Source organism: Ornithorhynchus anatinus, chromosome 20 (genome assembly GCF_004115215.2).
Source record: "Ornithorhynchus anatinus isolate Pmale09 chromosome 20, mOrnAna1.pri.v4, whole genome shotgun sequence".
NCBI lineage: Eukaryota > Metazoa > Chordata > Mammalia > Monotremata > Ornithorhynchidae > Ornithorhynchus > Ornithorhynchus anatinus.
Genome location: NC_041747.1, coordinates 9002340 through 9016916, shown reverse-complemented (window position 1 = coordinate 9016916; position 14577 = coordinate 9002340). Strand labels below are relative to the sequence as shown.

Sequence of the window (14577 nt, the reverse complement as noted above, 5' to 3'; positions counted from 1 at the left end):
CCCATGTGAGGCTCCCGGTCTTCATCCCCATTTGACAGATAAGGTCACTGAGGACCAGAGAAGTGAAGTAATAATAATAATGTTAGTATTTACAAAACTGCTCATCAGGGACAGTGCTAGCTTGCCATTCGTCTGCAATTCTTTTCCTCAGTGGCCAGAAATCTTCTGCAGATCCCTGTATTTAGCATAGGACTTTACGTACTTAATAATAATAATTCTATTTGTTAAGTGCTTACTATGTGCCAGGCAAAAGACACCACAGTTATTATTATTATCTTTCTGAGCTAACAAGATTTCTCAGTGGTGACGGCTGGATGGTCTGCATCTCGATTTTGCACTAGATTTCTTGGTGGTGTAGAAACTGTGTTCTAATCCCAGCTCTGCCACTTGTCTGCTGGGTGACCTGGGGGAAGTCACTTCACTTCTCTGGGCCTCAGTGGCCTCAACTGTAAAATGGGAATTAGACTTTGAGCCCCATGTGGGACATGGACTATATCCAACCTGATTAGCTGTATCTACCCCAGCGCTTAGTACCGTGCCTGGCACATAGTAAGCACTTAACTAATGCCATTTAAACATACACAAATAATAGCAACAACAACAAAAAAACCCTTGGTTGTCTTCTTTCTTTTCCTTCTCCACATTTGTTGAGCACTTACTATGTACTAGGCACTGTACTGAACGCTGGGATAGATACAAGATCACCGGGTTGGACCCAGTCCTTGTCCCACGTAGGGCTCACAGTCTTAATCCCCATTTCACAGATGTGGTAACTGAGGCATATGGAAGTGAAGTGACTCGCCCAAGGTCTCACAGCAGATAACTGGTCAAGTCAGGATTAGAACCCAGGCCCCTCTGACTCCCAGGCCCGTGCTCTAGCCATTAGACCACACTGCTTCTCGTGTGCTTTAAATGACTGAAGACACGAATTCACTCTGCCAAAAGCATTTGCAGTGCCTCAGAAAGTCAACCCAGGTTTCCAGGAAAATTGCCAAACTTCAAGAAAGCAAATTTCAGAGGCTTTTTATTTTTCTAATCCAATTATCTCATTTAAATCCAAATGGAGCCCTTTAGCAAGAAAAGTTTTCCTCCGTCTAATAACGGCTCTCATCTCATGCATCCCATCTGTCCTACTTCGATCACGAGACCCTCAGGGCTCTTGGGGTTCTGTGGTCCCAAGTACCCCATCCAAAAACCATACCGTCTCCAAAAAGTCACTTCATGTTGATTTACATGCATTAGCTCCATTAAAGTAATTGAAGTATTTGTCCCATCATCTCCTCTGGATTTCAGAAAACCCTGTTTTTGGAGATGAATCCTCAACCATTTCAGATTAAACTACCATACATACACATAAGATATCTGCACCGTGGATTTCAAAGGGAAGGCCCACAGTCTTTAATCAATCAAACCTAATACTTAAAATAAAAGCCTCCCATTTTACAAAACTCCCAACATTAATCCTCAACAACCCTGAGGAAAGATGGACAAGAATTCAGTATTAGCCCTTGTGTATATAGTATTGGCCTTTTTGAACTCTCATTTCTTCTAGGTATCAGTTCCTGATTAATCTTTTATCTCCACACCTTGGGCAAGTTACTTCACTTCTCTGCACCTTTACCTCATCTGTAAAATGGGTAGTAAGGCTGTGAGCCCCACGTGGGACAGGGACTGTGTCCAAGCCGATTGGCTTGTATCCACCACCGCGCTTTGAACGGTGTCTGGCACATAGTAAGTGCTTAAGAAATGCCATTACTATCATTAGTATTATCAACATTAATGATAACAATAATCAATAGCATTGATTGAGTAGAAGTGAGCTGCAGACACTGAAACCCTCCCTTCCTTCCTGCACCAGTATCATAAACTTTTGTAGACCAAATTGCTAAATTTCAGGAGCCAGTTCCTGAAACAATGGCAACTTCTACAAACGTTAGGGGCAATTTTTTTAATGGTATTTGTTAAGCGCTTAGTATTTGCCAGGCACGGTACTAAGCACTGGGGTAGACACAAGATAATCGGGTTGGACACAGTCCCTGCCTGGCATAGGGCTCACAGTCTTAATCCCCCTTTTAAAAATGAAATAATGGAGGCCCAGAGAAGTTAAGTGACTTGCCCAAAGTCACAGAGCAGACAAGTGGCAGAGCCGGTGTTGACACCCAAGGTCTCTGGCTCCTGAGCCCATGCTCCTTCTACCAGGCCATGCTGCTTTACATTCTAAGTGCTTAGTACAGTGCTCTGCACATAGTAAGCACTCAATAAATACTACTGAATGAACGAATGCTTCTCGAGGCCTAAGTCAAAAGACAGGATGAAAGAAGCGATCGGATTGGGGAGTGAATCAAATGAAAGGAAATAATAACTGATGATAAGCTGACACTTAAAAGGAAGAAAAAGAGTCATTACAAATGCAGGAGACACATGAGGAGAAAAAGAAGAGGCTGAAGAAGCAAAAGGGGAAGCCCAAAAGAATGTAGTATTTTCTTTTTAATTTTGTAGTTTTGATCCATTCTACATTTCACATCTCTGATGTAATGATTGCTTGACCATTTCCAGGAACAATTTGGCTGGAAGTAGGGAACCACCTGCTCCCCAGACACAAATCCCACTGGTTGCTTTGCATCACCCCTTTTTTCTTCTTCTTGAAAACACTGGCCCATTAGCTCACCCCCTTGGGTACTCTGGAAGATTCATTTTATTTTCCATCCCCACCCCTCTAGCCCTCGCCCCTCTTCCAGCCTTGGTTCTGATTAAAACTCCCTTACCTCTTCTTTGTCTGTGGAAATAATACAATTGTGTGGAAGCGTATTCTAAAGTGCATAACAGAAAAACCCCATGGGGTACTAAATGGAAACTAAAAACCTAGGGCATGCCCTGGGTTCAGAGGGAAACCTCACTGGGAAACCAAAGTGGATGCTTTGTCGGTTTGGATGAATTAATGAACTTCCTATGATGCTGAGCTCCATCACTGCCCCTGCTGATTCTGAGTTCCGTGTGGGTGGGGCTTGTGTCTTACCAACTCTTCTGCACTCTCCCAAGCGCTTAGTACAATGCTCTGCACACAGTAAGCATTCAGCAAGTGCCACTGATTGATTGACTGCTGAGGAGGGCTAGAATCCCTCCCAGCTGAACTACTGTACTGTGTGAAATTGGGATAGAGTGAAATGGCTTCTCGACCCCACAGAGAGCAGCACAAAATGGAAAATAGAGTTTATAGGTGTCCCCTCCTCCCACTGCCTTATGGGAGCTTGGTTCGGCCTCACCTCGCAATGTATCGCCAGTGATCTGGTGAGGTGCTGATTGCTGAAGGTGAGCTGTTTTTGCTTCTTAGTCTGGATGCTGATCCCATAAAGACCTATCCTTCATACTCAAAGATGAGCTAAGCACAGGCCTGAAGGTCAGAAGCATAAGCTTCTGTAGTTCCCCTATGGCTGCATGTGTGAGTGGGTACAGGTATGAAATATCCCATCGTCAGTAGGCCTTGCCCTTGAGGGGCTTTTCATTCGTGGTGATGGTTGGCTCTGAGCCATCCACGCTCTCTCCTCCAATCACCCCGTACCCCAAAGCAGGCCTTGTGAGATGGCTGGCGAGGGTATATGGGGCAGTTTGGGACGGTGGAACAGCGTATTTCTGTGCACCTTCTCAGCGGTGGGTTCCGCTGTGCCCTTATCTGATGACCACCCTGATGCTGAGTGGGGCATTCACCTCGGTCATACCAATGGAATTTGTTAAGTTCTTACTATGTGCCAGGCGCTGTACTAAGTGCTAGTAAGATATCAGGTTGGACACACTCGGCTCACTGAGGTCTTCAGATGCCGAGAAGCAGTGTGGCCTAGTGGAAAGAGTATGGACCTGGGAGTCAGATGAACTGGGTTTTAATCCAGGCTCTGCCACTTGTCTGCTGGGTGACCTTGGACAAGTCACCATTTCTCTGTGCCTCAGTTACCTCGTCTGTAAATGGGATTCAATACCTGTTCTCCCTCCCATTTACACTGTGAATCCCGTGTGGGGTAATAGAGGTTATTAGAGTTCACAGAAGAGCAAGGATCCCACAGATTCAGGATATGCAGGGAGGGCATAAGATTAACTTGCCCCAGATGGCCAGGGAAGCTGGGTTTCTGCCTAGAGAAAAAAGGCAGTCTCCTCATAGCAAACAGACCAACTGTCCACTCTCTTCGGACCCCTGCTCCTCTACTCCCTGACCTCCCTTGCCTTTTCAATTTCAAAGGCTTCCAAACTTGTGTTTTCTGAACCCAACCCTGGCCTGAGGGTTGTACCAATGAGGTCATTAAAATAAGTGCATTGCTTAACATTTAGTGGATAAGAATTTGCAGGGGGAGGGGGAGGGTGCAAAATGAAGGGGGTTTTTTTTCGGGGGAAGGAGGGACGAGGGGCATGGGGGGGCAGGTCCATGCGGAACAACAGTGTCTCTGTTTTCACACATTCTCCAAAGGACGCAGTTCTTTGCCTTCTTTGGGGGAAACTGTTGTTCTCCGACAAATTGGGTTTCAGCCAGATCTGCTCCTCAAGCCCCTCTTAATCAGTCAATCAGTTGTATTTATTGAGAGCTTATTATGTGCCAAGCACTGTACTAAGCACTTGGGATAGTACAAAGACCAGGAATAGCAGACACATTCCCTGCTCCTAAATTACGGCTTACCCTCTAAAGCGGGAGACAGCCATTAATATGAATAATAAGTAATTTCTAATATATAATTCAAAGATTCTCAACCTAGTGCTTTGGAGCTGGAGTGGGGCAAATATCAGGTGCCCCTACATGAACTATTCCCGACTTTAGGAATACCCAAATTGTCAACGGACCCACTTGTTCTACACTGTGAACTGTGAGGTTTCTGGTAACCGTGTGAGCGGGTTATTCATTTTACACCTAATGAACATTTCTCCTAATCCCAAATTGAATAGGCCTCCCAGCGGACAGGGGAAAGCCTGCTCAAGCTGTTGCTTCAACCTTCTTTCATTTGAAATCACTTGCCAGACCAGCCACGCTTGTATCTCCTTTACATCAGACACATCAGCAACCCTTTGCAAGCTAGACTCCCAAGCTGACTGATTTTTCGGGTTTCAGCTTCAGCTAGCTGATGAGGCTAATGTGCTCTATAAAGAAACCCAAAACTCCTTCTTAGTGTCTGGCAGCAGAACTGCATGGACGCTGAGAAGCAGCTCCTCAAATTGCATTTTAATAACTGGCCCTAACCGTCGTTCATTCATTCAATAGCATTTGAGCGTTTACTCTGTGCAGAGCACTGTACTAAGCGCTTGCCGGTCTAACTCAGTAGGGCACCTCAAAATACTGCATTTTGAACTTCTAAGACCAGTGGTGTTTTAAAGAGTGTGGCTCGGTAGAAAGAGCGCGGGCTTGGGAGTCAGAGGTCCCGGGTTCTAATCCCGGCTCTGCCGCTAGTCAGCTGTGTGACCTTGGGCGAGTCGCTTAACTTCTCTGTGCCTCAGTTACCTCATCTGTCAAATGGGGATTAAAACTGTGAGCCCTGCGTGGGACCACCTGATCACCTTGTATCCCTCAGCGCTTAGAACAGTGCTTGGCACAGAGTAAGCGCTTGACAAATACCGCAACTTAACTTAAAGGCTCATCCGCTGTGTAAGTGCATGTGCTGAAAAGTGAATGGAAGTTGAAATTGGAGAAAATCTGGTGAACCCTCAAAGGTAGTATCTACCCCAGCATTTAGTACAGTGCTTGGCACCTTAGTAGTCCCACCACGAGAGGGAACTCTTTCCTCACTTCCGGAGTTCAATAGATGGTTGATGAGGGAATACTCACTGCTCTTTATGTCTGTGCTTTAGACCCAAGAAGCCATTTCAGGGATTAATAGTTTGGAGGATTCGGAACTCTAGCCTGCTCCCCTTTAAGCCTCAATAGGCAAAGACCGGGAAAGGAAGGTCTTACCTCTTCCTCCTCTGCAAAGAATTAGTTGGAGATGGTCCCCACCTACCATCTGTTAAAGAAATGTGTCCCAAAAGGCAGACCAGTAAGCCAGTAAACTTGCACAGGCCTGAACAAAGGAAGTCAGCTGGTCTGAGGCAAACAGCTCAAGGGAGCTCTTGAGCATGTGATGTCTCCAGCATTGTCCGAGAACAAAGAACTTTTTGCTGGTTTAAAAACACAAATGACAAATCCCAAATGACACCAGGATTCAGCAGTTTTAGGGAGCTGAAAAACTCTGTTTGCGCCTTGAGTAGGGTCCTGAGCTGTCAAATAGGCAGGACAATTTTTAACAATAATAATCATTATTATGGTATTTAAGCCCTTACTATGTGCCAAGCACTGTTCTAAACACTGGGGTCGATACAAGGTAGTCAGGTTGGAAAAAGTCTCTGTCCCAAATCGGGCTCACACTCTTAGTCCCCATTTTACAGATGAGGTGACTGAGGCTCAGAGAAATGAATTGACTTACCCAAGGTCACACAGCAGACATGTGGCAGAGCTGGGATTTGAACCTATGACTTTCTGACTTCCAGGCCCATGCTCTACCCACTAAGTCACACTGCTTCTCCAACTTGTAAGCCTGTAAAGTCTCATCCTCAAGGGGCCATCACTAAGTAAGTCCTTCTCCAGACAGGACAAAAGTTGGGGGCAGTTTCAAGGAGGTGCAAGGGAGTATCACCTGCCAACTTCAACACCTTCACAGCCTTGGTTTCTTTAATGGAAAAAAAGAAGGAAGGAAGCAAGGGATATTGATAATGGCAGGGAGAACATTTATGGGAAGAGTAAACAGGTCGACATTTCCGAGTCACCGAAGCTGGTTCTGCCGCTCCAGGGAAAAGCAAGATGGGAAAAGGACAGAGCTCTGTCTGGAATGGGCTCTGAAATGGGCATTCTTCATCGTCAACAGGATTTATTGCATTCTAACTAAATGCAGAGGACAACACTAGGTGCTGTACAGGGAAGTGTAAAAATCAATCACCAGTATTTATTGCACTCCTATGCCGAGAACAGGACTAAATTCTATGGGGAATTGTAAAAATTGATCAATAATACTTATTGCACTCCTATGCCGAGCACAGTGCTAGGTGATATGGGGAAATCAATCAATGAATGATATTTATTGCATCCCTACTTTATGTCAACACCATACTGAAAAGGATATGACATGGTTCCTGCCCTCAAGGACTCGGAGGTCAATGGGAGCTATGTCCCAAGAGCAGTTTTGGCTAAGCACTCTGCTGTTTGGGATCAGGACTGCACTGACCCATGGGGATGATGGGAGAATCCCAGTGGGCTGTTGCTCTAGTTCTGACTCTAAGTGGCCCAAGGGCACACAAAGAGCCGTTCAGGGCCAGTTAGGGGACTGCCGGACTTTGTTGAGAAGCCTCCTCTCATCGATGCCTCCGCCACCGTCCCGCCACTTCCCCAAACCCATGCACCCTCCCCCTGGCTCACACACACATCTTGTTCTCAAGTGTTACTACTAGAATTCCCCAAGAAAGCTTTGAGCTAATCTGGCTCCTTTGGGGATTACTGCCCTTAGCTACCGGGCATGGGCTAACTAACCATTCCTCTCACCTCTAGTTAAACCATCCAGACTGAATTTTTTAAATCTCAAAGAGAAACTGGAAGAAGTAAACATATAAAACATTTCACCTGTAATAGAAAATCTCATATTAAGAAAGTGAGCCCACTGCAGGGACAGTTTTTAAATTTCAAATAGCCTTAATAAGCAGGTGTTTTTCTTGTTAAACTCTTCATAGCACTTTGGGATCTCCTCAGATGAAAGATCCGGAGCAAGTGCAATGTGTTATTATGCCCATCAAATATACCCACTTCAAATCCAGGAAAAGTGCAAACAATTTAATTCCATAAACTGCAATGTCTTTCAGCCGCTTTGATGTGCCTGCAGAGTCCTCAATTACACTACATCCTCCCCTCCCCGAATGTTTACATCAAAGCAGTCTCATGTGCACCTTTATCCAACCAGCTGTTCATTCTGACAGGCTTTCCTCTAATTAACCCCTTTTCCTCTCTCCTCTTTGTTATAGCTATTGGCCCAGCCTTTTACTAAAGGAGGAAGAGGCAGGAGGAGCAGACTGTAGTCTCTCTCATTGGCTCCGAATCTGAAGACCTTTCCATTATCTTCACCTGTAGTTATAGAAAAGCTTGGGCATGCAGACAGCTAGGATTTCTGGGTGTAGAGGCATGGGTGGAGTTTGGTCTCTCAACTTCAAGAAGGCTTTTGAGCCTACCTCACCTACCGTTTTGACCAGTACAAAGGTAAAATGTCTAGACCAATCGATCAATGATATTTATGGCGCGTTTACTTTGTGCTGGGGAGAGTACAACACAACAAAGTGTGTAGACAGGATCCCTGCCTTTGAGGAGCTTTCAGACTAGAGCGGGGACAGACATTAAGACAGATGACAGAGAGGGAGAGCTTCAGAGTAGAAGGATGTGTTCAGAAGTCCTGGGGGGCTGGGGGTGCAGGGATTATCCAAGTGCTTAAGGGCTGGTACCACAGACCACAGAACTAGGATGTGGTCCACCTTAAAACCGTGTTTATCAACAAATCAATGTCAATTTAGGAAGAACACCCGGTGAGCTGCCAGAGCCTTGGTTACCAAACAGTTTTGTCAGCGACCTGGAGGCTGAAACTGACCCACTATACTTGCAGATGACTCCAACTTGGGGACTAGCCACTGGGTTGGAAATTGGGATTAAAACAACTTTGGTAAAATGGGCACAGTATCAAAACCAGAATGGATTTCGGTCAGGGTAATAGCCTGGAGAAGAAAAAGAAACTGCATAAATACAAAACGGGGACCGAGCAACTCAGTAGAAGTTCTCCAGGTGAAGACCCAGAAATCATATTGAATAACTAGCTGATCGAGAAGCAGCAAATTAACAATGAAGTGAAAAAGGAAACACGATACCAGCGGACAGTGGACGTCCAAGCATGTGGTGCATGACCCTGCAGAAATCTCAAAATGTGACCTAATAACCATGTGCCTTAAAATGTGGACTAATTTTATTCTAATTTACCTGCATTATGCTTATTTTCTTCGGGCCAAGATAGCATAAGTATGGTGTCCAATCTTATTTCATGCTGTGCCAACTCAGCATGCTTTTCCGATGCTTGCACTGCCAATTTGCTTTCTACTGTGGCATCAGTGCCGCACTTTAACAACTTATCTTCAGTGCTAAAACAGCCAAGGATGCTAAGTAAGTGCTCCATGCCAAGGGGAGCCTGACATACATGTACCTCGCGTCTGCCAATAAGCAGCAGGGAAGAGGAGGAGGCATGGCCTAGTGAAGAAGCGTGGCCTAGTGGAAAGAGCATGGGCCTGGGAATCAGAAGACCTAGGTTCTAATCCCAACTCTGCCACTTGTCTGCTGGGTGCCCTTGGGCAAATCGTGTCACTTCTCTGTGCTCAGTTACCTCATCTGTAAAATGAGGATTAAGACTGTGAGCCCCATGTGGGACATGGAGAAGGTCCAACCTGATTATCTTTTATCTACCCCAGTGCTTAGATACAAGATCCTGTCCACATGGGGCTCGCAGTCTAAAGGGCAGGAGGGAAGGTGTTTTGTTGGGGTTTTTTAATAGTATTCATTAAGTGCTTAATGAATAGTACAGGCACTGAGTGCTGGAGTAGATACAAGCTAATCAGATTGGATTCCATCGCTATCCCACATGGGGCTCACAGACTTAATCTCCTTTTCACAAACGAGGTAACTGAAGCCCAGAGAAGTGAGGTGACTTTTCTCTTATGGTGTTTGTTAAGCACTTACTATGTGCCAGGCACTGTATTAAGTGCTGGGGTAGATACAAGCTACTCAGTTTGGACACAGTCTCTGTTCCACATGGAGTTCAGTCTTCTTCCCTGTTTTACAGATGAGGTAACTGAGGCAGAGAAGTGAAGTGACTTGCCCAAAGTCACCCAGCAGATAAGGGACAGAACTGGGATTAGAACCCAGGTCTTTCTGACTCCCAGGCCTGTGCCCTATCCACTAGGCCACGCTGCTTCTTGGTATTTTATCCCATTTTTCAGAGGAAAAAACAGAGGTACAGAGAAGTTAAAGCGGCTTGCCCAAGGTCAAGCAGCAGCTAAATGGTGGGGCCAGATGTAGAATCTGTTGACTCCCAGTCCCCTGCTCCATCCGCTAGGCCTCGCTGCCTCTGTGAAAGGCATCTGTGCATGGTGCCGGGGACATTTCTCTCTGCAATTTCATTAGTGCCACGTGTCATCTCTCACCTGCGGAAATTTTACTTGGCTCATATGAGGGATATCTGACTCAACCACGGAGCTGAACTTGGTCCAGCAGGGGCTTTAAGATTAATATTTTCACTAAAGATAAATCACATGTGTTGTCTCAAACCAATAAGACTCTTAGGCCTAAAGTTTTCATTGGCTCCTTATCAGGCAGTTAGGGTTCCTGGCTGTCTAGTGGTTGCCTGGCAGAGGGAGGGAGTGCTGCAGCCCCTTTGTTATTATTATTATTATTATTGTTATTATTACAGGGCAGCCTTCCCTCTGATACTCCCACTGCCTTCATTTTTGTCACTACTGACTGTTGCCTTCCCCCATCATTTCTACCACCGCAAGTTTCAGGGAACAGCTTGCAGTCACAGAGGAAATGATTGAGACTGTGAGCTCATTGTGGGCAGGGGATGTATCTGTTTGTAGTTGTAATGTACTCTCCCAAGCGCTTAATACAGTGCTTTGCACACAGCAAGTGCTCAATAAATACGAATGAATGAGGGAAGCCAAAGGTCAGCGGCAGCAAATGGGCAGGGAGCAGGAGAGTCAGCAAGAAATGTGACTTCACATTGACCTCATCTTCTCCCATTTGCTGCTGGTTTCTGCCCCCCTGCTGCTAAGGCAGGTGCCCTGCCCCGGCCACTGTGAAAATCACCTCAGTAAATAGTTAACACCCTGGGTTTGGGGGTGTGTGTGTGTGTGTGTTTGGATGCATGCATTTATGTTGCTCCTGCCTAGATGTCTTCCTCTGCCTCTTTTTTCTCTTTCTCTGGCTCTTTCGTTTCTGCCACTTTTTGACTCATTCCCCTAATTCTGCTCTGCACTCCTGAAATTCTGGTCACCTGAAGAATAATAATAACAATAATGGTATTTGTTAAGCGCTTACTATGTGCCAGGCACTGATCTAAGCACTGGGGTAGATACAGGGTCATCAGGTTGGACACAGTCCTTGTCCCGCATGGGGCTCACAGTCCTAACCCCCATTTCGCAGATGAGGTAACTGAGGCCCAGAGAAGTGAAGTGATTTGCCCCAGATCGCACAGCAGACAAGCGGTGGAGTCGGGATTAGAACCCATGACCTTCTGACTCCCAGGCCCATGCTCTAGCCACTACGCCATGCTGCTCAATCAGCTGGTTAGCACAGGAATTGTTTTCAAAAAGTCTTTCTTGTGACTCTGTGGTTGGGATTAGGTGAGGGTAATGATTATGGTTTTTTAATAGTTAATTTTAATTTGTCATGTGCTTACTATGTGCCATGCATTGTACTAAGTGCTGGGGTGGATGCAAGGTAATCGGGTTGGACACAGTCCCTGTCCCACATGGGGCTCACAGTTTAAATCAAGCTGTCATCCAGCAGCCAACTAGCAGGGTTTTTTAGTGCCATCCTCAGCATTTACGATTGTTTTGATGTTTTGTTTGATTTCTACCTCTTCCCCCAGTAGGTGTTAAGCCGACTGAGGGCAGACTCTGTGGTTTTTGCTTCTATTGTACCCTCCCAAATCCTCAGTACAGTGCTCTACACAAAGGAGGCAATAAATATTACTGATGGTTGGGAAGTTCTGACAGCTTGTAACACTGTGTTCTGACTTCAATAACAGTGGAGATCAGAAGCCAAATCTCTATTTCCCTAAAAATTCTGACTTTATTTCTTGATAGGACACACAAGTCAACACAAAGAAGCATTTCCCATTCATTTAGTCCCCTTTCTTGCCTTCCCCTTGTAATCACAGTAATTGTGGAATCTTTTAAGGGCTACTATGCATCAAGCACTGGGGTTGATACAATTTAAGCAGATTGACGTAGTCCATGTCTCTGTGTCCTCACCTATAAAATGTCTCATGTGGGCCTCGCCATTTTACAGGCAAGGACACGAAGACATTAAATGACTTGTCCAAGGTCACACAGCAGGCAAGCAGCATAGCCAGGACTAGAACAAAGGTCCTTTGACTCTTAGGCTGTGCTTTTTCCTAAGCTTCCTGCTTTTCCCCCAGTCTATCTAACAGAGGGCAGAGAGGAAAGCTGTCCAAGGATTCATGTCGGCCCATTCTGGCCTTCAGGCTCAGGCCCTAGAGGCAGAAGTCCAACTCTCCCCAGACACCCACCAGCCTCTCCAAGCCCCCAGCAGACCCTGTTGAGCTCCCCACCTTCAAAGCCCTTCTCAGATCACATCTCCTCCAAAAGACCTTCTCGACTAAGCCCACATTTCCCATATCCGGCTTCCCTTTTGCGTCAACTATGTACTTGGGCCGTGTACCCCTGAGTCTCTCTGATACCCCAGCTCCACAGCACATATTCTTTTACTCTACTACTTCCTCTCCCTGTTATTTTAATGTCTGTCTCCCACTTCAGACTGTAAGCACCTTTTTTAATATATTTGTTAAATGCTTCTTATGTGTCAGGTACCGTACTTTGCACTGGGGTAGATACAAGCTAATCAGGTTGGACAGAGTCTGTGTCCCACATGGGGCTGCTCACAGTCTAAATCCTCATTTTACAGATGAGGTAACTGAAGCACAGAGTGGTTAAGTGACTTGCCCTAAGTGACACAGCAGACAAGTGGATCAGTAAGCAATAAATACCACTAATTGATTGAGGCAGTAAACTGTATGGGCAATTCCAGGCCTAAGCAATTCATGAAGTTACCCTGGGATTCAGAGGCAGTGCAAGCCCCCCATCCCAGCTCTTCCACCAGCTATTGGCCCCCCCTCCCGCCCAGTGGATTGGAAGGAGTGGTGAAGAGAAAAGTTGTTGCTCCCGCTTTCAACGTTGGGTGATGGGTGCTGGCAGACAAGAAGATTAATTCTAACAGTTATTGAGTGCTTACTGTGTGCTGGAGGGCAGAGAAGAGAATGATTTCACTTCCGGACGTGGAGGAGAAGAGATGCCTGGAACATAAAAAAAGCATTCAGAACCCAGAATGACTCCCAGTTTGAAACACAGTTTCCGCTTCTTCTAAGTAAAAGAGTGCCACTAAAATACCCTGCCTGCATGACCTGCAGGTAGTACTTTTCTGCTCTTCTATACTGCACTGCACTTAAGTCCTGGGAGCCAATCCCCTAACATTAATTGGCCAATGAGTCAGCTATTGTTAGCATCATTAATGGCCCAGGCAGACTTTGAGAAAAGAGTCCAACCACTAGTTAGGTGAGCCCCATGCAGATGTAGGCAGTGACTAACACCTAGAGCGTGTTCTAAATTTACACCTTGACTTTCAGTTCATGTGACTTTTAATGGAAATGTACAGGGCCTAGTTACTGAGGGACAACTGATCTTAACTGGAGGCTAACATTTCACGAAAAGTTTGAGCTAATTTAAAGGCTTAGGTGTTTGAGCTATGAATGGGTTAAAAAAAGGTCAAGAAATAGCAATGACTTTTTTTTCCTAGCCCCCCACTAAGGCCCCAGTCTTGCAACTCAGCTTTACTGAACTATAATCTTCTCGAAGAGCAAAAACAAAGTTACACATTTAGGCAAGTGACAGTTTCAGTTATAAACTTATGTCAGCCCAAAATAATAGGCTCGACTGAGCAGGTCTGGAAGAAGAAGAGAGTTCAAAGCCAGCTGAACTCTCTAAGCATTTGAGACCAAAAAGTCCAAGAAGCAAAGTAAACAAAAGAGTTTCCCCTTCTCATGCTACAATGTAAAACTGTGCTCTTTCTTTGCTTTTCTTAAGAACAGAAACTAGTGGGAGGAGACCCACTTAGGTGGAGGAAGAGCCGGAGCAGGAGAATTAAACCCCGACAAAAGTAATGGAAAATCTGACATTGTTTGGGTGGAGACTTTAGCATAACTGAAGACTGAATTGAAAGTTAAGTTGATGACTTCGGAAATATAAGTATAAAATTTCCTATTCCCGCTTTCATATTTTAATTAACTTTCTTGATAATCGTCTCAGCAGTTACTACGTATTAGGAAGTGCAGTAGACGGCAAGATCTTATACTGATATTCTCCAACTTTTGCATTTCCCTAATTTGTATTACTTAAATTTGCTCCCTTCAATTATGGCTGATTGGTGGCTCCCACTGGAGACAATTCACCTCATCAAAGGACTGGAATGAAAGGCAAAATGGGTTCAGTTATTATTCAGTCTAAGGTAGTTTATGCAAGAATATCAAGGTCACAAGAAAAAAAAAACCTCACCCCTAAATGCTAGGGCTAGACTATCTCTCTGGTCTCTGAATTTCTTTCCTTTTATGAAACTGCAAATTATAATTATGATATTTATTAAGCCCTTTCTAGGTGACAAAGCAGTGTTAATTAAGAGCTGGGGTAGATAAAAAGTAGTCAGTTTGGGCACCTACCCCATCCCACCCCAGACCCACAATCTAAATGGGAAGGGGAGCAGGT

General features: G+C 45.3%; 1 protein-coding gene across 1 annotated transcript in view; it reads right to left on the bottom strand.

Moving 5' to 3' along the window:
- The window catches only part of MED4 (mediator complex subunit 4), a 74099-nt gene that overhangs the window by 13447 nt on the left and 46075 nt on the right, over positions 1-14577 (bottom strand). Inside the window, exon 3 of the mRNA XM_007668608.4 lies at positions 13055-13115. Within this exon, the coding sequence (XP_007666798.1) occupies positions 13055-13115 (61 nt within the window). The remainder of the gene's footprint in view (positions 1-13054; positions 13116-14577) is intronic.